Source organism: Squalius cephalus (genome assembly GCF_949319135.1).
Source record: "Squalius cephalus genome assembly, chromosome: 3".
Lineage (NCBI taxonomy): Eukaryota > Metazoa > Chordata > Actinopteri > Cypriniformes > Leuciscidae > Squalius > Squalius cephalus.
Window position 1 is genome coordinate 16,185,486 of NC_137124.1, and position 22,294 is coordinate 16,207,779.

Consider the following 22,294-nt stretch of genomic DNA (forward strand, 5'->3'; position numbering starts at 1 on the left):
CTTTCATGCTGGAGAACCAGCAAGGGTTAAATCCCATTTTAACCGGTGGTTGGAGTCTTTTTGACTCCAAATAAGGCTCCATATTAGCCTATCCAGTAGATATTTGAAGCCTTCGTGACTTTTCCAGTTGTTTATGATTTACTGGATAAGGATTAAAAAATAGACTTTTTTAAAACCAATAAAATAAATAAATAAATGTTTTTATCCCGAAAAAATATTTAAGAGTGTTGCATAATGAAATGCATATTCGTTATAAAAATGCCCATGGAGTTATAAGAGTGTATTTACATGACATTTCCTGGACTATAAATCACACCAAATGTGGCCAAGTTCAAGACCATGGGAATCCAGGTCCTTCAAAGAAAAAATAAAACAGTTGCTGAGGGAGTGAATAATAGAAATATCTTGTTTTATAGTTGTTTTAGGATATTTTATGCTTGTTTTGTCTTTAAATAATTGTAAATAATCTTTGGCCCCTTTGGAAGTTTGCTGGGGCCCCCTAGTGGACCCCGGGCCCCTGGTTAAGAACTGCTGGTTTAATGTTACGAAATTTCTTATGAATTTGTAAGAATGTTACTTACTTAAGTCTTAGACTTGACTAAGTGCAATTCTTTGAAAATTCTTAAGAAGTTTTTAGATATTTTCTTAAAAACATATTTATTTTCTTAAGATCTTTGGTGTTGTATGATTGTTCTTGCAAAGACTCGCTTAAAACATACAGCCATGTTGGTTACTGGATAATATATAACGAAAACACTACAAATTGAATTGCTGGAGGGTTTTTGGGCAGCTATTTGTGTGACTGAGAAGGACAAGATAATGCAGAGGATCTGGTTTGATGGCCCTTACTTACTTCACAGAGCCTTATTTGTGTAAAGGTAAAACATATATTAAGGCAGAAAGATGACCTAAAATGATCTGTGTACATCTGACTAAAACAACTGAAGATGAAAGACTTTGAGTATGTCTAATAAATTACGTTTATCACTTGTACTCTTCAGCTGTCTTGAAAAGTCCAGTCGTCTTGAGATAAATGGTCCACAGTAAAACTGAAGGGACACGAAACTTCATTCCTCTCCACACACTGTAAATATATCTGCAGTCTTTCTGTCTGTTTCAGCCATAAACAGCAGGAGATGAGCATCGTGTGTGAGCCGTTGCATATGTTTGTCTATACTAGGGTTCTGGAGATGGAAGACAGATGTCTCGGCCAACCGGTTTCTCAAATCAGCTGGAGAAACCGGCCAGACCAATGCTCAAACCTCGACCACGGATCCTCGCTGGTCTCTACGATGGAAGTGCACTAAAATGGGTGAACATGTGAGACACCAACTCATGGTCTCCTAACTGATTGTCACTCAAATAATTTCTAGTATTGGTAATTAGTGCTGTCAACAGGGAGACAAGCTATGAAATCACACTACAGTAAGACAATGTTTTCTGAAATGTTATAAGTATGCAAATGTGAATGTATCTAATTATGTACTAATTTGCATACCTTCCCAGAACAGAAATCTCAACATTGGATAAGACAGTTTCAAAATTTGTATTTAATTTTGTTGAAATATTAAAGTCAGAAATTCTTTTAACATTTAGAAAATAAAATCAGAAAAATACATGTTTGCCATATTTTTAAGAATAAAATGTTACATAAATTAGGGAATGGATATGAACATGTTTCCCATGTTTAAAATCTTCAGAATATAGATAGGAATAAAACTGTAAAGTTTGGTGTATAAGTGCTACTGAACTGGAGACTTTAATAAAATACTAATTTTAAGAAAACAGCCTTTAAAGATATATTCACTGAAATATACATTGGCAAATAGATAAAGCGTAATAAAATAAAACACTTAAATGTGTGTTTTGGATGTTTTCTTTCTACTAGTGAGAAAGAAGACATGTTATGGAAGCAATATACCCAAAATTTCAAAATTGACCATCAAATGAAAAAAACATAGGTTTTGCCTTTAAAGAGATAGCACACACACACACACACACACACACACAAAATCATTTACATGTTTTTCCAAGCCTGTACTTTATTTCTTCAGTGGAACACAAAAGATGATATTTTGAAAACTGTCGCAAAAGTGTTTTTTTAGCCCATGCAGTGAAAGTCAATGTGGTCTAGTGTTGTTTTCGACCCCCTTAACTTTCATTGTATGGACACTTTTGAGACAGTTTTCAAAAGATCTTTTTTTTGTGTGTGTGTGTTTGTGTTTTTTTTACAGAATGAAAGGTTTGAAACGACATGAGGGTGAGTAAATTATGTTTTTGAGTGAGCTTTCCCTTTAATATAGTGTGACACACATTGGATCACATTACAGACCTCAGATCACAGAGAAAATGTCGTGTTTTACACACATTGACCTTATCTTCAAGATAGATAGGGGCTACAAAGAGCCGAACCTGAAAACTCCATAACCTTAAACAAACATCCCAATTCTCCAGAGCAAACATGTTGAACGTATTGTATTCATTTTAATTGAATTTATTTCATCTTTTATACAGTTTCCTTTCTCCGCTGGCTACTTTATGGCTCGTTTGATCACATGAATACAAAGGATTGCTGGCAATCGCTGTTCAAGTCGCGGCGCTTCAGTGCTTCGCTAAGCTTGAGTGATACGAATAGAAAATATATGAGTACATTAAGTCTATGAGGCCTGTTTAATGTAAGGAATTCCTTCACATGCGTCTGGCTCTTATTGTAGAGAATAAATCGATGCGTCATAGCTTGGGGAGAAGGGTGGGTGGGGGATGTTGGGAGATTTTCCAGAGCCCCCATGATACATTTGACTCTATATGTGTCAACTCTGTTGCAATCACTTCTTCCCTTCTCTCTCTTCCCCACTCCCCTTTCCTGCTATCTTTTTTCCTCATGCACATTTTTTTATCATGCACGTCTCTCATTTTTGGCAGCAATGGTTCAGACATTGGAACAAACGCTTCTCCAGATGCGTCTAACGGGGCTGGACTGGAAGCCATTGTGTCTTCACTGACACTGCAGATGTGAAGTCAGCCCCCCTTGTGTATGAGAATATGTATGTGTGTGTGTGTGTGTGTGTGTGTGTGTGTGTGTGTGTGTGTGTGTGTGTGTGTGTGTGTGTGTGTGTGTGTGTGCGTGTGTGCGGGAGAGAGAAAGTGAAAGAAAGAGCGTGTCTGGGAGGGGAGACTGATTGAGCGAGACATATATAGGGTCAAAGAATGAGTGTGTGTGAGTTTGTGTGTGTCCCTGATTTTTCAAGCTGTGGTCGCCAAGAGTGGGAGTGAGTGGGATGCAGGTTTGTTCGCTAAAGCGCATTCCTGCCATGTTAGGTATCACTGCTTTGGGAGTATTAATGGGATGCAGTAAAATAGTCCTGCTTTTTACACACCCCGCAAAGCCCTGCGCACCCCTTTACAGCAATCAGCTCCATCATAAAACAGCTCCAACACTACAGCATTCACTGTTTATCATTATTCAGACACGCTTTATTATTGGTACTGACATATTGTTGAAAAATAATATACAGAATCTTTGGTCAAGAATGTGTCAGTGTGTTTTGGATGGTGGTAACTTCTAAAACTGATTTGCAGACAGATTTCCGCTTACCTAATAATGGCTTGGATTGGGAGAGCAGATCTCATATCGGTTTAAACAGACAGCGTGCATACAGCTGTTTTGTCTTTAAGGGCTCATTTTCAATGGGTGAGAATGAAATTGATTATAACTGCATGCATATACTTTATGGCTCTGTCTTCTTGTATTCATGTTTGGGATGTGAAAGATTGTGTGGATGAAGATTAATGTCTGCTGTTTTCTGTCTTCATATCAGGGGGTGTTGGACGGATCAATGACCTGTTCTGCAAGGGCGAAGCTGATCCAAGATCAGTTTAAATGTGAATTGTCGATCAGGAGCTGCAGATGCTCCAGGAGAGAATCGGAGCTCTTATAGCGTCCTCTGCTGGTCGCTCGCTGCATGTCACAAAACTCTTCGAGAGAAGCCATTAAATCGCCCACTGTCCAGCCATTCAGACGGGCACTCTGAGAGAGTCTGCAAAGCTAAGGGAACATGTCAGTCAAATAAAAAGCAATGCAATTATTTTATAATGAAAATGATAGACTTTAGTGTGAGCATTTGTAATTAAACTGATTGGCTCTTTCAAAGCAAGTATTATAGTTCAATGATACCATCAAATAATTATAATGCTTCCTTATACTTTTGTAAAGATTAAATTCATATCCCTATAAACTCAAAGCTATTGTATTAGATGGCGGTTATAGGATTGTTGTAAAATGCAGTAAGTTGTAAATAAAAAATAAAATAAAAACTTAAATTCAGGTTGAATTGTGATAACATTCCCCATTTACTTCTGGAACCCCAATGCAATGCTTAAATTTATTCAGTCATTTTGTTATAGGTTAAAATGCTAAACTAAATCGGTGTTTTAGTAAGTAAAACTAAAAATGTCCACAAACTCAAAGTTACTAGACTGGGATTGTTGTAAAATGGTGTGAGTAGTAAAACTGTCAGTTTAACCACATATAAATAATAATAATAATAAAAGGGATTTATAAGACAAAACCTTTTCAGGAAGAAAAATCAATTTTGGGTTTAAATTAGGGCTGTCAAACGATTAATCGCGATTAATCGCATCCAAAATAAAAGTTTGTATTTACATAAAAAATGTGTGTGTACGGTGTATAATTATTTTCTATATATAAATACACACACATGCATGCATATATTTAAGAAATATTTGCATGTATATACTGTGTATATATATTTATATTATATATAATTTATATTATATATAAATATTTTATATATAAATAACACATTTTTCTTAAATATATATGCATGTGTGTGTATTTATATATAGAAAATAATTATACTCCATACACACACATATATTATGTAAACACAAACTTTTATTTTGGATGCGATTAATCGCGATTAATCGTTTGACAGCCCTAGTTTAAATTCAATTTGCGGTTAGGGTTTCCCCATTTACTTCTACTGACACGACAATCCAAACTATTTTTAATTGCTAACCCATGTTTCATGTATTTATTCAAAAATTTGTTTAAGGATAAAATATTACCTTCTTAACTTTAATTAAAATTAAAATTGATTGGAAGTTGCAAGTAGCCTAAAAGTTTGATTCCAGTATAAATGCATGTGCAAAATTGAAACTGATGTCCATGTCTTAGGCAAACTTCCCCACCTTACATCGAAAATACCGAGTTAAAGCCTGCTCACATCAAATATGATAACAATAATGATTGCTTTAAAGTTTTACTAATGGTTCTAATTGCATGAGAATAGGGACGTCTGTTATAGTTGTGGTGTGGACTTCCCTATTCTCATGGAATTGTAACAGAACTTTATAGTTATTGTCCTTGGTGTGAACGGGGCCTTTAGACATTAAAGCAAAAAGCATCACAACCATCCAGTAGGCAAATTCAGCCTGTGAAAACTGTAATATTCTGTACCTGTTGCTGAAGGCTTGTGTCTGGTAGATCAAACTGAAGTGCTGAAGTCCCGTTCTGAGAGGCCGCAGCCCAGAGTAGAGCACATTGCAGTTCCTGGACATGACGACTTTCTTCAGCATGTATCTTAATCACCCATGGTTTATCGTCTTTCTGTGAGCCAAATTCTGCTCCCTCAGATTGCTTACAGTTAAACAGGAATCTGGAAGCATCACATACAGAATGTTGAAGCACGTCTTCTGCAAAGTCGTTGGAAAATGTGTGTAGCGATGATGTCACATTGGCGTCAACTGTAATGGGGTTCAGTTCTGATTTATCGTTACAGTTGATTGAGTCTTTACACAGTGTGTTTGAATATCTTTCTTCTTCCCATGGCTGTGGTTCTGCTGCTTGGCCCGAAAGATGTGGCTGGGTTCCATGTTCAAACACGCCCTGTCTTAGCTTAGCAAAAGCATGAACCAAAGCATCAATGATTAGCTCATTAGCTAAAATTTTCACCTCGTCAGTTGCAGAGAACGCCATGCTAGATCTTTTGTCTGGAGCCACTGAGTATGATGTTGTTTCTTCCTTCAAAACCTTCTTTTCCCCTCTCGCCATCACCTCTGCTAGAGACGTTGTGACAATTTCACTCGCAAGTCGATCAGAAATAGCCAACATGCGTTTCACACAACCCTCATCCTTTACTTTGATCTCGTTTGTGGTGAGAGAATGAAGGATATCTGCAGATATTTGAGCTGCATAGTCAGTCAGCCTGGGAATGTCATTTTGAAGTTCGCCATAATCAGCTTCTCTGTCTTTGACTTCTTCTAGACCTCCGTTTCGACAACACTCCAGGGAAAGGGAGCGCATCAGCCTCACCATGAAGTCAGCGGACGTGTCAGTCATTTGGTTCTCTAATAAGGGTTGCATGTGGTCTTTTGGGGTGGGAGGAGGGGGTGAAGGAAGAAACTCTTTAGCAAGTCCTCCCTTTAGCTTCCTTGTGAAACTGGCTCGACGACTCATCATCTCTGGAAGTAAAGGGGTGCTTGGTGGAGCATCAGGGTAGTCGAGAGACCCCAGACTGCCCATGCTCTTGAAGGAACTGGCATATACTGTGGTCAGTGTGTCATATTCCTCCATCTTGTCGGTTTCTATTTCAAATGCGTTTTTATCACAGTTGTAGCCTGAGGAGCACAGGACCGATGCATTTTCATTAATCCCCTCCATAACCCCTTTATCATTTATATTTTTGGATGAATCAGAGTGATGTTGCCTCTCCATCTCATCTAATGCTTTGCAACAGACTTTTAAAGTTAACTCTTCAGCTAGCATCTCAACTTCATCCTGTCTCACCTTGACAGATTCACTTGGGCCTCTGATCCTCACAGATGAATCTATAATAGCTTTGGCTGTCATATGCGCAAAGATTTGAATGGGCTCTATGTTCTGTTCTAATGTTCCATCCAGTAAACGGCTGTATGTTTCCATCGTGTGTTGGATTGATGACGGGTCGTATGCAGGTTGTGGGTATGAATCACCATTGATTACTATCTGCATAGAGTCCTGAAAAAGGTCATAACAGAAAAATGAAGACTTGACTTTCTTCGGATAATGTTGCACTTTATCTACTTTAGCTACTTTTTCTGTATGATGATTGTTAAAAATTTGCAAACCAAATTTATAAGAGAATGAAAAGTCTTATTTATTTACAGACTTTTAATATACTTATATTATACTGAATAGGATACTAAAATGTCTGTACTTACATCAGAGTGACCAGATTCTGAGGCGGGGGCTAGATCACACAGCTTAAATGAGCTGCAAAGCCACTCTTCATTAATCATCTGAAAAAAAAAAGATGGAACAAGATACAGTGTTACCATATTGGTTATCAGATTTTTTTTATTGATCTGTATGGTTGATATCAATCACGTTTGCTTATAATTACAATACATACCTATTTTAGCACTAATGCTCACTTCAAGTTAATTTAATAACACTGTTAAATGTAATCTTTAGAAAATGATCTCATCATAATGAATATCAAATTTTCATACTGTACATTAGTTAGAATTTTGTGATGCCTACTTTTAGATTTAAAATATTTAAATCACTAAATGATTTATTTTTAATGTATCTAGACAAAATATAATATAATTTTATTTATCTCTTATCGTCGGCCATAACAATTATTGCCTTATCACTATTTTTATATAATTGCATCCTTAAAATATCATTTCTGAGGCATGATAAAGTTTACTTTGTACCTCAGCACAACAGGCTGATAGAAGTACATTGATATTCTAGTGCAGGGTTGCCTAATAATGCATATAACAACATGCATAATTTTGTTCCAACTCTTTTCTATCACACCTGCAAATGATTTTCAAGTAAACTTGAAGGCCGTGATTCTTTAGAGGTAGATCTCCGAGAGCATAATTAACATAATTCTTCAGTTACTGCTGAGGACAAAAGAAGCCATGAAATGCAATGTGTGGTGGTTTGATTGGCATCCACCTCACCCCATAAACACCTTATTTTATCCACTGATTCTGGTCAGTTCATGTTTTAGCTTGTAAAGTGTTTGCCTAGTACATCCCGAGTGCTGAAAATTTGATAATGGTGAAGAAGTCAGGAATGAAAACGAGCAAAGGAAAATACAATTAAAATCGAAACAAAGAGACATGACCAACTAAATTAATCCAAGAACAACTAAAGAAAAACAGGTCTCAAATGAGCAGAAAAAGAAAACCACAAGTGATCACCAGATGAGTTGCTGTTACAGGAACTAAGTCACGTGGCTGACAGGAAAAGATGATGCGTGTTGATAGGTGCTGAAAAAAACTTGTTTCCATTTCCATTATCCTGCAGACTTTGATTTGATAATTAAGGCAGTGATACTGGGCAAGAAATGATTCTAGATCATGGGGCAACCTTTGCCCAACGCAATGTATTAAGAGAAATGAAGAAGAAGCTTGTGAGGAACGTTGTTTAAAGCTTTGATAAACATCAGCTCAGCCTAACACTTTGTGTCAGCGCCTACATATTTATTTAATTTGGCAATAAATGCTACAACACATACTTAACCTGTTAGCTGCAGTCAGTTCAAGTTAGATTATGAGTACATTTCAATTGAATTGGAAACAAAAGGTCTCCTGGGCAGTGCCGTGGAGGACGTAACCTTGAAAAGTCTTTGGTTTTCTAATCTACTTTATGTAACGTCATGCTTTGGTGTTTTTAATGGAGGTGTGAAATACTCAAAGGAGATTATCTGATATACCACAGATGTAGATGTAGAGTAATAAAATATGTATGTAATTGTACTGGCCAAAGGAAATGCAATGCTATTTGACATCAGATGCCCCATTAAACAAGTGAAAGTTTTAGAGGGTGGGATGCACAGTTAAATTTAATTTCATGGTATTGCTAAAAAGATATTGAGAAGTAAATGCACATGTAAAAACACTTGGTTGTAGAACAAAGCTGGAGAGAGATCGCACTTTAGATACAGAAATGGCTGCTTATACATATAATGAAAGACATATTACAAGCAATCATACGTAACCTACATAAGGTCAAATGTCTTTGGCTTTAAAATTTATATTGGTTATATTGTGATTTTCCTCCCCAAGCTTTATACTTCTAAGATACAATTGAATTCATTTTGCATGTTATAATTGTATGTTGCTGAAGGAAAATGTGAGAGCACAGCAGGAGGACCAACAATAAAGTAACGTAGTAAAACAAAAAAGGAAATATAATTTCAGCCAAAACAAATGGGGAAAATTAGTTCTGCAAAAAAATACCTTAATAATAACATAAGTGATTATAAATACATCAAATCACCTCTTCAAACATTGGGGAAAATATATGTTTTCTTTACCTTGTTGAAGGAAATCAGTCAAACAAGTTCGGCTTGATAGGCTTGAGAATGTGATGGGGCCACAGGCAGTTTGCACTTTGCTGATTTCCTGTGTGAAAGACATTTATTGTGTCTGTGTGGGTGGGTGGCTGGGTGTGGCTTCATTGTAAAGTCAATAATATCAGTAACATTCAAAATAAGCGAAGCTAATTACTTAACATTGTTGCAATATTTTAGAATTAATAGAATCTCTGTTGGTATCATTCCCAAGCACATTCTCTCCTACGTCCACTAACTCAAAACAAGTCTTAGAACGCGAGCTCGCTTCCTATTGGTTGCTAAGGTGTTTTTGAAAATTCTATCGTCCCGCCCCTTAACAACGGCATCCTAGCTCGACGCTCATTGGCCTAGAGCGAAGTGCATTCGGCCAATCGCATCACTGCGTGTAGTTTTGGACGCATGCATACAGCAGTCCGGTGTGTGTCTGTTTCAGCCTGGATAGCTTCCCATTGTACTTTTCGTGAATGTTTGCACATATTCTCTTTCAAAATATTTCCCTGCTTTAATTGAGGTTGTTCAGCGTATCGTGAAAAGGTAAGATGTACAATTTCTCGCAAAACTATACGAAACATTCGCCCGCATGTTGTTGTTCTTTAACTACCGACTTGATGCTTCCTGCGATCAAAACAATTTCTTTACGGATCTTTGTTTGAATATTTAGTAACCTTGTGGAGTACAACGAGAAGAGTGTGTGTGTGTGTGTCTGATGGAAGTGTGCACTATGCACGTTCATAGTGACCTTAAGTTGTTCATACATTCTTTGTTTACCTCACGTTTGAAACAGGATATAACTGAAGGATCAGAACAACTGAACAAGATGCCGTTTTCTAGAGGAAAGAAGCCCACCACCAGTAAAATCCCCAAACTTCACCCCAAAGGACTGGAGAACCAGGTATACAGTGAGATCAGAACTGAAACTGAATTAGATCTTTGCTGGTTTGATTGTTGTTGATCTGATCCATCTTGTGTTGATGTTTTTAAGCAGGATGGCCCCCAGACCAAGCGCTCATCTTCTTCTCCCCAAGGGGCCCCTAAGAAAAGAACTGCTTTTGTGGACATTACCAATGTAAGGGTGCCAAATCAAATTTGCGTTAATATATATTTTTGTATACATGCACCACAGCTTTATTGCTTTCATATGTTACCTGACTAGGCTGTCTCTCAGTGTTTTTTGGCCCCTCGGTTTGATTCTGATGATGTCAAACCAGTAAGTGTTGAGCATCTGGCTTGTAACCCCACTAACACCAGCAGTTTAAATGAATGATGCAAATCAGCATGCCTGATAGTCATAACCTCATTGAAATCTCATTCATGCCCGAGCAGTAAGTTACAGTGCACACAAAAGCAGGAGATCTCAACTTTTAATAGCTCAGATGGGCACTCCTTTGGTGGGTCTGGGTTTCCATGTGACGTGCTCTCGTATGCAAATTGTAATGATGGCTCTATTCACTATTGTCTAACACCTTGTATTCATTCTCTCTGTGTCTCAGATCCAACCAAGTTGATTGATTTGGTGACTCTTGCTTATTTTAACAAATTAAACCCAAAGTACAGTTTTTGGCTGATATTTAGGCTGAATTTTGACTCGTGTTGAGAAATGTGTTAACTCTTAAAATGCACTTTTATTAAAGGCACACAAGATTGAGCTAAGCAATCCCATCAAAAAGAAAGATCCCGTTAAGAAGCTGCAGAAGAAGATCTCAGTACTTTCTAAGAATGATGTCAATTTAAAGTAAGTCATATTTTACTACCTCTTTGTCTTTTAACCTACCATGCATTGAGAGTACTTTGAGATGATTGTCCCAGAATTTGCAGATTTCTTATCTTTCCTTCTGTCAGATCTGTGGTTAGTTCAGAGGAAAAGTTGGAGGAACTGAAGAATGTGGAGTCATTTGAGAAACTGGAAGAGCCCTCTTCTAAACCATCAATTCCTCCACACCTCCTGCCTCCAGAGGTAAGCCATAAGTTACAACTTATGCACTACTAAATATTTTTTGCGTTGCACCATTAAAATTAGTTGAAGCGTAACTCTACGTATAAACTAAATATTTACGTAAGCCTCAGATCAGGAGTAACGGTAAGAATAAAATATCAGACTGACTGCACTACATCAATAAGCTCTACCTGACAGACTTTAATTCTTTAGACATATATGATAATGCTGACATTTACACTCACTTACATTTTAAAAGAGAGAATATTATGTGAGTAAATTACTTTGTTAGCGGCTCATCAACACAAACCCGTCCTACAGTGCGCCGCTGAGAGCATCTGACCCATCGCTCTGTGTTTTGCATGTCAAATAAAATCATAATCAATAAATGTAATTTATTATTATTTTTGTATCAGTATTTATTTATTGATGAATATTAATTTAGTTTCAAATACAGTTTCTGAATGTTATTTACATAAAATACATATTATGTTATTCATGATCAAGTAGTATCGTATTCAATGGAAACGTATTTTTACCTTTAGTAACGTGAGGCAAAAGAAGTTTGAATGAAGGATAAACTGAAATTTAACATCTTCTGCTCACGTACTTGAGGCTGCTATTGTAGTCCAGTCATTTTAAGCCAAAATGGGGATCAACCTTGAACAAATTGCAACAGAAGCAAACTCAACTGATTTTGTATCCTCAATATGTCCTGAGTAAGAAAAAAAAAAGCCCCGAAGAATCCCATTAGGGGAAAGTTTCGAAAAAGACCCAAATATAGCCTATTCATACTTTTTCTTATGTGAATAGGGTATAAAATTTAACCTTTAGATATCACCAAGAAAATTACTGAGTTGATTACTTGCATCAATACAAACAAAAAATGTATTACAAGTTTTTTAAAATTGTTTGTTAACATGGACAAACGGTGCATAATCTAATTATGTATGTGCTAATTTGCATAAATACCACAACAGATCTAAACATTGGGTATAGCCAGGTGAAAATGTCTTGTTGAATCTTGTTAACACATAACAGTAAAATACTTAATGTTAAGGTCTGAATGGAACCCATTTAGGCTACCAATGAGCATTAATACATAGCAGGAAGAAGTACTTTAGAAACCAGCCTTTATTAATTTTTAAGAGATTGGGTTTTGGGCTGGGTCTGTGGGACTGTTTCTGGGGGACAAGTCTGAGGGAGGAACAGGAGACAATGGTAAGGAGAATGCAGAAGACAAAACTAAAATAAATAAACTAAAATAAAAAGTGAATCCCCAGAAACAGTACCACGGACCAAGCCCCAAACCCCATCTCTGCAATAATAATGAATAAAGGCTGGTTTAAAGTACTTCTTCCTGCCTCTATGTAACTATCAACTCTATCAACTCAGTACTTTTCATGGTGATATCTAAAGGTTAAAATTTTTACCCTATTCACGTGAGAAAAAGAATGAATAGGCGTATGAATAGGCTATATTTGGGTTTTTTTCCGAAACTTTCCCCTAATGGGATTCTTCTGGGCTTTTTTTTTCCTTACTCAGGACATATTGAGGATACAAAATCAGTTGAATTTGCTTCTGTTGCAGTTTGTTCAACCTTTTTTCATAAAATGACTGGACTATTGGATCATTGAGAGTAAACATCATATTATGCAACTACGCATTACTTTACGTAGAGCTTACAACCTACTAGCTGCGTTCTGCCTTAAGAACAAATGGTGCAACAGAATAGAGTACAGAGTTACAAACTAGCCAGTAGTTACTAAGACTCTAGTGTGGGCTTTACGTTCCATTTTAAGAAAGAAATTATGAACGGCTAGTGCAACCCTACCCTGGTTTGGTGCATTGGTGCGATGACAGAATTAGCATGAATGTAAATATCCAGTTGTTCCAAAGTGTTTGGGAGGGTTTTACATAAGAGAGCTGTTAACTGCCAAAAAGACACATTGCTCCCTGCATAAAATATGGATGCAGAAGAAACATTTGAATTCTAATCTAATTAAGGACACACTTTAAGTCCTTCCTGCTGGGACATATTATTACATTCCTTAATATTTTAGGGGTTAACAAACATTTGTCAGTTTTTGTCCTTGTTTACAGATTTAAAAACACTCAAACACTTTGTATCTGTTGTCTTTCAGATTCCTCCAGAGTTTGACATTGATTCCGAGCAACTCAGTGACTGCACGCATACAGCAGAGTATGCCAAAGATATTTTTGACTACCTTAAGAGCAGAGAGGTTGGTTTAGTAGTGTTTATTAATGATCTTGCAAGTAGAGGAACAGAAAATGGCAAGCTAAAATGTTTTATTTCTTTTATTTGCAGGAAATGTTTGTCTTGCATGACTACATGGCTGATCAACCAACTCTGAACACCAATATGAGAGCAATTCTGGTGGACTGGCTGGTTGAGGTCCAGGTTAGTGTTGATGTTTATTGGCTTCCCGGGCATCGTTTCAAATGTGATTAGTCTGGTAGAATGTTGTTGGCTTTTGGTGGTTTCAGCACTGATGTTACTTTATTCTTGCTCTTTATTCTGTAGGAGAATTTTGAGCTGAATCATGAGACTCTGTACCTGGCTGTGAAAGTGACGGATCATTATCTGGCCGTGAGCCCGGTCAAACGGGAGTCTTTACAGCTCATTGGTTCCACTGCCATGCTCATTGCTTCTAAATTTGAGGTAAGACATATGCTCTCTCTCATGATAGCTGAAAGTCATTCCTTTAGACTCACTTTTCTGGGCTTAGTCGTAATTGCTCAAGGACTTAGTCATTCTCCCATTATCTCACACACGCTTACATGACCTCAGAAATGTACTTACAGGGTATATATATATATATATCATTAGAAAGGTCAATGATTCAATCTTATCTTATAATAATTAAAGGAATAGTTCACACAAAAATGAAAATTCTGTCATTACTCACCCTCATGTCGTTCCAAACTCATAAGACTTTTGTTCATCTTTTTGATGAAATCTGAGAGCTTTCTGTCCCTTCATTGACAGTCTACTCTACGCAGTTACCACTTTGACGCTCCAAAAAGTTCATAAAGAACTTTTCATAGAGCAAGACAACTTAGAACATGTTCATAAAGAACATAAAAAAATAAGAATTATATGTCCTTTGGACAAGTAGATTGGTTATTCACTTGTTTGAGAAAAAATAGGATTTTTTTGGTGTTAATATTAGGTGTCAGCAAGTGACTGTCTTAATGAGTGAGTCATTGAGTCATTCATTAAAATTATTCATTCAAATGGCTGATTCATTCAAAAATGAGGGAGTAGTAGCTTATGAATGGGACATTGAATCTTTGAGTCAACCGATTTGTTCAAAATGCTGAATCATTCAGTAATGAAACGTGACTGAGTGTTTCGTCTAACATTAATATGAACTACTTGTTATTGAATAAATCAGTGGCACATTTTCAATCGTGATGATATTCAGGAAAATAGCACTCTTGGTTGTGTGATGTTGCTTAACTGTGTCGAAATGTTGCCGAGCGATGTTGCTTGGGCACTTTACCATCAAGAATGGGCAACAAATTTCTATCTGGATTCTTTAGATTGGTCGTGGGCCCTGTGTCTCACACCTGGTTGGCCATTGACGGCAACATTGCTCAAAAAGTTGTCCCGTGTTTCATCACTTTAACACGTTGAACTGTCCAGATACAGTTTTAGAAATAATTTTAATTACTTATTTTTTTTATAAAATTTTGTGTAATATGCCTTTTACCAGTTTGGCTGAATAATAATAAAGCGATATTAAAAATCATGATAGATATTTTTCTCTATTTCCTTTGTCTCACTGAACAATGAATGTCAAGATGAGTGTGTTGCAGTAGTTGCACTGTGTGTGTATTTTTGCACACTGTGCACTATATTCATACTGCATGCTGCAAAAAAATTGTGATTTGTCAGTTAGTACCCATCATGTCTGTGGTGTGTCCTTACAGGAGCGGGCTCCACCTTGCGTGGATGATTTCCTATATATTTGTGACGATGCCTACAAGCGCTCCCAGCTTATCACCATGGAGATCAGCATCCTGCAGGCGCTGAACTTTGACATCAATATTCCGGTTCCATACCGCTTCCTCCGTCGTTATGCCAAGGTGAGAGACAACACATACATATTTCCTCTGTGAAAAGACAAGTGGAACTCCTTTGGAGTCACCTGACACACACTAGGATTAACATCAAGTGTGTGTGTGTGTGTGTGTGTGTGTGTGTGTGTTTGTCAAAGTCAGAGAGACAGATCATGCAGGGAAGCATTCATTGGATGTTTTTTGTGTCTGTCAGGTGTGGCCTGTTTTTTCCCCCCTTGTATTCTCTGAAGAATTTGTGTGTGTGACCGGCTGTCACTGGTTTTGATACTGCTTGTTGCTGTCAGATCCATTCCCATTTTCAACAGCTGCATTAATTGAGCTTTAGTCAAAGCTCTGTGATTTAACAATGTCTCTATTTGTTTTTATTTGTCAGCAGAATGGCTGGTTTTACTAATTGCTCTTTTTACAAAGTAATAAGCTTATTTACAGCGCATTAACAAATAATACCATTATATTAAATTATTTTTCTGAAGAAAAGCATGCATGCACACAACAGATCAATTATAGTATGCCAATAGACTTGCTAGACAAACTACCCCTTTGTTGAATGTGGTTTCTGATACATTAGTAAAATGCTTTCAAAAATAGGGATGGTTTACTTTCTCACCCTCATGTTGTTCCCCAAACTGAAACTTTGGGGTCAGAAATATAGATAATAATAAGAAATGTTTCTTCAGCACCAAATCAGCATATTCTAATATGCTGATTTGGTGCTCAAAAAAACATTTCTTAATGATTTCTGAATGATCATGTGACACTGAAGTAATGATACTGAAAATTCAACTGTGCATCACATAAATTGTATTATATATTCAGAAATACATTAGAAAACAGTTATTTTAAATTCTAATATTTCACAATATTAATGGTTTCCGGTATTTTTGATCAAATGAATGTAGCCTTGGTAAACATAAGAGAGTTTCAAAAAATATTACCGTAATGTATGTTAAAGGGATAGTTCACCCAAAAATGAAAATTCTGTCATCATTTACTCACCCTCAAGTTGTTTCAAACCTGTAAGAATTTCTTTTTTCTGCTGAACACAAAAGAAGATATTTTGAAAAATGTCTGTAACCAAACAGTTGATGGACCCCATTGACTTCCATAGTATTTTTTTTTCCTACTATGGAAGTCAATGGGGTCCATCAACTGTTTGGTTACAGACATTTTTCAAAATATCTTCTTTTGTGTTCAGCAGAAAAAAGAAATTCTTACAGGTTTGAAACAACTTGAGGGTGAGTAAATGATGACAGGATTTTCATTTTTGGGTGAACTATCCCTTTAAAAGAAAGTTTTCAGAATCTTTGAAGAATTTAAAGACGTTTTATAGTGACAATGACTGTTACCATATGACAACATTTAGTTATTTTTCTGTTAATTAATTAATTAATTAATTATTCTTTTTTTCACCCATTTCTGGAGCTTTACGGCAATAGTCTCTATGAGCTGCTTTAGGGATAAGAGCCATGTGAAGATTCTTCAAAAATTGTTCTGTGCACCACAGAAAAAAATAAACGCACACAGGTTTAGAGAAACATGAGGATAAGGAAATAACAACAAAAAGTTTCGATTAACTTCCTTTAAAGAATAGAGCATTCAAGAATCAAGGAAATAAATGTTTACATTGAAATACTTTTCTTTTATGGTTCACCAGAGCACGTCCTTTTGTAATTGAGTGCTGAATTTGCCAAGAATGTAACCTTCAGAATCTTTGTTGGATGAGCTGTGTGTAATCTTTCTGCAGGGCTCGCAGGTACTGGCACTGCTACGGATTCAGCGTGTGTGTGTGTGTGTGTGCATGTACGCGTTTTGTAAGCGGATATAAACTTTACTTCTCTCTGCAGTTTGCCATTGTATGGATACTTATTCTGGCTTGTGTGTGATGATTTACCGTCTCTCGTCTCCCGGCAGTGTGTGAATGCAGGTATGGACACATTGACTCTGGCACGCTTTATTTGTGAGCTGAGTTTGTTGGAGATGGAGTTTGTGCCAGTAAGAGCGTCTTTCCTCGCCTCTGCCTGTCTGCTCATCGCTCTTGTTACTAAGGATCTGGGAGGATGGGTACGTGTTTACCTTTATGCTTTTATAATGTATGCACATTTGCGCAAGCACAGAGCTCATTAATTATACCATTTATTTTCACAAAATGCCACCGTTCCTTGGTGATACACACATACATGCACTTTCACAGTGAGTTCAGTGTCCTTGTGTGCTCTGATTTGGAAATTCTGTGCTCTTCTGATAGCACTAAATGAGCTTAAGCTGAGACAGCTCTGTGATAGGCTAGTGACTGCTCATTATGGATGCTAATTTCTGTTCTCTCACACACACATTCACACTCAAACTAAGTCGTTGGTTGATGACACGGGTATTTTGGTTAATGAGAGTGAAGCTGGACTGTGTTTACCAACATTTGACTAATTGCTTTATGTCCTGAGTGGCTCTACAGAGAAGTCAGAGATGAAGAAGTTTAATTACCTTGAAACAACAACCACACACACACACAAACGTTCATACTTTAATTTACATTCTCACCGGATATCGTTTCCGTCTTATCTTCAAATTATTGACAGCTTAAGGGCATTTATTTCTCACATCATGAAATATTTGGCAAGCGTCTTAGTCACACATCCCTTATGTAACGCTCATTAGACACCTCTGAGATTCACAGATATCTGGCTATACTTCACAATAACACTTACACAGATTTTGACTGATGCTCCACTTCTGTTTCCAGACACAGTGTTTGCAGTTCCACTCTGGATACAGTGTGGAGGATCTGGCACCCGTGGTCAGAAAACTCCACCACATGCTCAGCAGCCCACCGGACAGCAAACTCGCCGTTGTCAGGAGCAAGTATGCGCACAAGTAAGTCAGCAAGAAAATGGTGTATTTTTAATCAGAAGAGCATGTTCTTTGCGTCTACTTTTTGTACATACATAGTTTTTTTTTTTATATTTATTTTATGTATTTACCACAAAATACAACACTAATAACATTGTTTATCTCAGCCATTGAAGTAGTTCAGTTTCAGTTCAAGTTTGTGCAGTTCTTCTGTACTTAGTCTGCCTCATTTTTTTCTGTTTCTTCATGTAATCCCAGACAGACTTAAAGGGATAGTTCGGCCAAAAATGATATTTAACCAATGATTTACTCACCCTCAAGCCATTCGAGATGCATATGTCAATCATTTTTCAGACGAACACATTTTCAGTTATTTTAGAAAATGTCTTAGATCTTTCAGTGGTTATAATGTGAAGTTATGGGGTCCACCTCCTTCGAGTCCCAAAATGTGCATGCATCCTTCACAAAGGTAATCCATCCGGCTCCAGGGGGATAAACGAAGGCCTTCTGAGGGTAGTCTGTGCGGTTTTGTCGTAAAAATATACATATTTAAAACTTTATAAATGAGAATATCTTGCTTCCGGCAACGGTCGACGAGCGTTCACGGGAGATGGATGCCGGTGTATGACGTAGCGTAGGAAGCATCGTGATGTAGAACGAAGTACAGCTAAATCAAACGCTACGTCCTACGTCATACACCGGCATCCATCTGCCGTGAATGCACGTCGACCGTTGCCGGAAGCAAGATATTTTCATTTATAACGTTTTAAATTTGTATATTTTTACGACAAAACCGCACGGATTACCCTCAGAAGGCCTTCGTTTATCCCCCTGGAGCCGGATGGATTACTTTTGTGAAGGATGCATGCACATTTTGGGACTCGAAGGAGGTGGACCCCACAACTTCACATTATAACCACTGAAAGATCTAAGACATTTTCTAAAATAACTGAAAATGTGTTCGTCTGAAAAAAGATTGACATATGCATCTCGAACGGCTTGAGGGTGAGTAAATCATGGGTTAAATATCATTTTTGGCCGAACTATCCCTTTAATGATGGTGAGATCAGGTCATACCGGCTGTTGTCAGACTCTTTGTGCATACAAAAATCTCACTGAATTATTACAATTAATGGCAAAATTAATGTTTGGAATTACATAAAATTGTTATACAGATTTTTACAGCAATATTCAGAGAAATTGCTTATCTCAGCAGTCCAAATAAACTTTGAACTGTATGATTCTTGCTTTCCAGAAACCATTTCTGGTTTGTTTCTAAAGTTTTAGCCTACAGCACATTTCACTGTTTTTCTATATAAATCATGTGCTTTTAAAGTTGGTCGGCCTCGCAAAAAACTATAGTTGAGAAGTTTAGTCAAAATTCATGTTTAGAAAATTTTGACTCCATCTTCTTATCGGAGTCTGAGCATGACTGTGTTGTTTTGAAGCTCTTGCCAAACCTGATTGGCATTTTGACATGTATTTTTTTTTTTAATGTTACTCCTGCCTAGAGCAGATGTTGATTTCTTGAAAGCATTTGACTAATGAAGCAGTTTGTTTATATTAAAATACTCCAGATTGTGGCATTTGATTATGTCTTGATTTATTTATTTTTCATTACAGGGTTTTCTTTGAAGTTGCGTTGATCCCCACAGCGAGTCTGGAGAAGTTGGAGGGGTTTTTGAAGTAAGCAGAAGGGGAATTTATGTAATGTTTTAAACGTTGTAAATAATTATATTTAATGTTATATTTTAATCTTTTGAAATAAAGTCTTTGTGTGTAAATTTACACGTATATACATGTTTTCCATTGTATGTTCAGCTGTTCTTTTTTACAAACCATGTTATTCTTTTTGTAAATGTAAAAATCAGTTAACCAAAATACAAACCAGTGACCCCCATCAATGTTTCAAAAGCTGATAAAGTACAAACCATCCTATCAGTTCAATATATTAGGTCATTCGGTTTTTGTTGTTGAATGTTACTAAAATAGCATTTTAATGCCTTGTACATAGATACGTTTTTGTCTTTTCTGTACTGTTGTATAGTTTGCCGTGTGTATATTTTCTTGATCACTTTAATGACAGTGTTTTATTAAACACTATGGATGATTAAAAAAGTACTTTTGCATATTTGCCTGATTCTTGCATTTACTTCAGTTCACATTTAATGCCTTTTTAAAATGCATCTAACATACAATGCTGCGCCGTAGTTTTACCAGTAGGAGGCAGCGTGCTTCCAGATCCTTTATCACTTCGATAACATGTGTCTGCATCTAACTGTCTGCATCTTTTCAACCACAGTCAATCATTGCACCTATATAAAATAAATAAATGACCTCCATCACACTTCAGCCCCACTGATTATTGAATGTAGGAAACCACTGCTGTTTATCTAAAGAGATTGTCTGGCGGTCCGGATGTCCAAACAGTCTCTGACGTCTATTGGTTGTTTTTGGATGCAGCTTGAGTCACAGCTGTGAGCCGGTCCAATCCATCACGGCCAACAGCGAACAACAAACCTCACAGAGCTGTTTCTGGTGTTTGCTGTTTTTGCGGCGATTCTCTTGTGTAGTTTAGATGTGGATTGAAAGGGGAAAAGACAGCCTTTGATTAGCATAGGCTCCTCGACCTGCTCATTGGGATGGCAGAATACTGATTGCTTGTCCTCTGGGCTTTAAAGGCCGATATTTCTAATCCTTGTTATTACATTTCTCACATTGATGTTTGCACGTATCGTCCCAGACGGCACATGCACGTTGCTGTCGGTGGGCAGCACCCTTTGATCACTGACCGACTAGATCCTGGGCTTTGTATTGTCTTCTGAGTCCTTCACATGTAGGCCTATGCTGTGAATCCGTAAGTCGGACTGCAGAATTGACATGCAAATCTTGATTTCTCATTAGTAGTGGCACTGAATTTGTTTACTGCTAAAGGATGCCATTTATAAACAGCATGCTAAACATTTGTGGATAAATGTCTGTGGTGACTCCATTAATTGGGATATGGAGGGCCAACACATCAATATCTGGTGGAGTAAAATGGTGGAGACATCTGTTGAATAATACATCATCTTTATGCGATATTCTGTGGATGAATGCCAGTTTATAAATGTCCTAAAACCCATTTCAGTTAGATTAAGCAACAAAGATCAAATCTGTATTCTCCTTTAGGAGAATAGAAAGCAGAAAACAAATAACTGCAGTTAATTGCAGACATTACTCTGATATCTTCTTAATGTGTTTCGTGAGAATAAAAGAGCAAGAGGCTGCTTGTTAAAACAGTGCAATATCAAATAATTGTATTTTGGTAGCATCAAATTATACATAACCTCCCGCTTTTTATCTCGTTTTTACCAATTAGTCTTGTTTGGCACATTACTTTTCACCTCATATCCCATTTTGCATACGACATCCTGTTTATCTGTGCTAAAACAAGAGTTGCGATGTTTGAATATCATTTTCAAACAATTTTCCTGTAATTTTCTCTGGGACTCCCGACCGAGGCAATTGGGTTGTATCCATGATCATTCCCGCCCAAAATAAATCCATGAGTGTGGAGCCAGATATGCTATTTGAGTCGCAAACGCTTCATGGAGCAAATTGCCTCAGCCAGCTAACTACAATTGAAAATTCATTACGATCAAGTTATGAAAGGCTACGCTCGGCTGCGAACTGCAGCTCTGATGGGACACGTAAACATGGCAGTTACATAATAGCAGGAAGCAGCTGTGTTACTTAGAGGTGAAAAGATCAAACTAGGAGCATGATGACACTGACTTGCTGTCCCGCTTACTAATGGCTGTATTATACATGCATAAATCTGTCTAATGGACATGTACAATACGTGGAAAAGGTCAACAATGTGTAGCCTAGCCCAACATCATCTGCTCTGCACATCTGTCTCCATGACAATAATTTCCAGAGTTATTGCTGAGTGCTCAGACTGTAGAAGATGCTACAATATACATCTGTCCCAGCCAGGACTTAGTTTCGCCAATGCCTCATCTCAACTCTTTTTCTTTCATCACTGAGG

The 22,294-nt window shown here is 37.2% G+C and overlaps 2 protein-coding genes across 4 annotated transcripts; one reads left to right on the forward strand and one right to left on the reverse strand.

Moving 5' to 3' along the window:
• Positions 1–3,681: 3,681 nt before the first annotated feature.
• LOC307156080 (uncharacterized protein) lies at positions 3,682–9,639 on the reverse strand. 2 transcript variants are annotated; one of them, XM_079867288.1, is made up of 5 exons: positions 9,339–9,639; positions 7,222–7,299; positions 6,809–7,018; positions 5,480–6,639; positions 3,682–4,045 (listed from the first exon to the last, which is right to left on the reverse strand). In XM_079867288.1, exons 4-5 carry the CDS (start codon positions 6,593–6,595, stop codon positions 3,872–3,874), a joined length of 1,290 nt encoding a protein of 429 aa, XP_079723414.1. In that variant the 5' UTR covers positions 6,596–6,639; positions 6,809–7,018; positions 7,222–7,299; positions 9,339–9,639; the 3' UTR covers positions 3,682–3,871. The 2 variants fall into 2 exon arrangements, with proteins under 2 accessions (XP_079723414.1, XP_079723413.1); XM_079867287.1 differs by having other exon boundaries at positions 5,480–7,018.
• Positions 9,640–9,755: 116 nt separating this feature from the next.
• ccnb3 (cyclin B3) lies at positions 9,756–20,392 on the forward strand. 2 transcript variants are annotated; one of them, XM_079867291.1, is made up of 12 exons: positions 9,756–9,911; positions 10,162–10,269; positions 10,363–10,443; positions 11,009–11,109; positions 11,217–11,331; positions 13,455–13,553; positions 13,640–13,732; positions 13,856–13,993; positions 15,268–15,423; positions 17,329–17,478; positions 18,155–18,285; positions 19,885–20,392. In XM_079867291.1, the coding sequence occupies exons 2-12, from the start codon at positions 10,195–10,197 to the stop codon at positions 19,949–19,951; spliced, it is 1,206 nt and encodes a 401-aa protein (XP_079723417.1). In that variant the 5' UTR covers positions 9,756–9,911; positions 10,162–10,194; the 3' UTR covers positions 19,952–20,392. The 2 variants fall into 2 exon arrangements, with proteins under 2 accessions (XP_079723417.1, XP_079723416.1); XM_079867290.1 differs by having other exon boundaries at positions 9,763–9,911; positions 10,360–10,443.
• Positions 20,393–22,294: the final 1,902 nt, after the last annotated feature.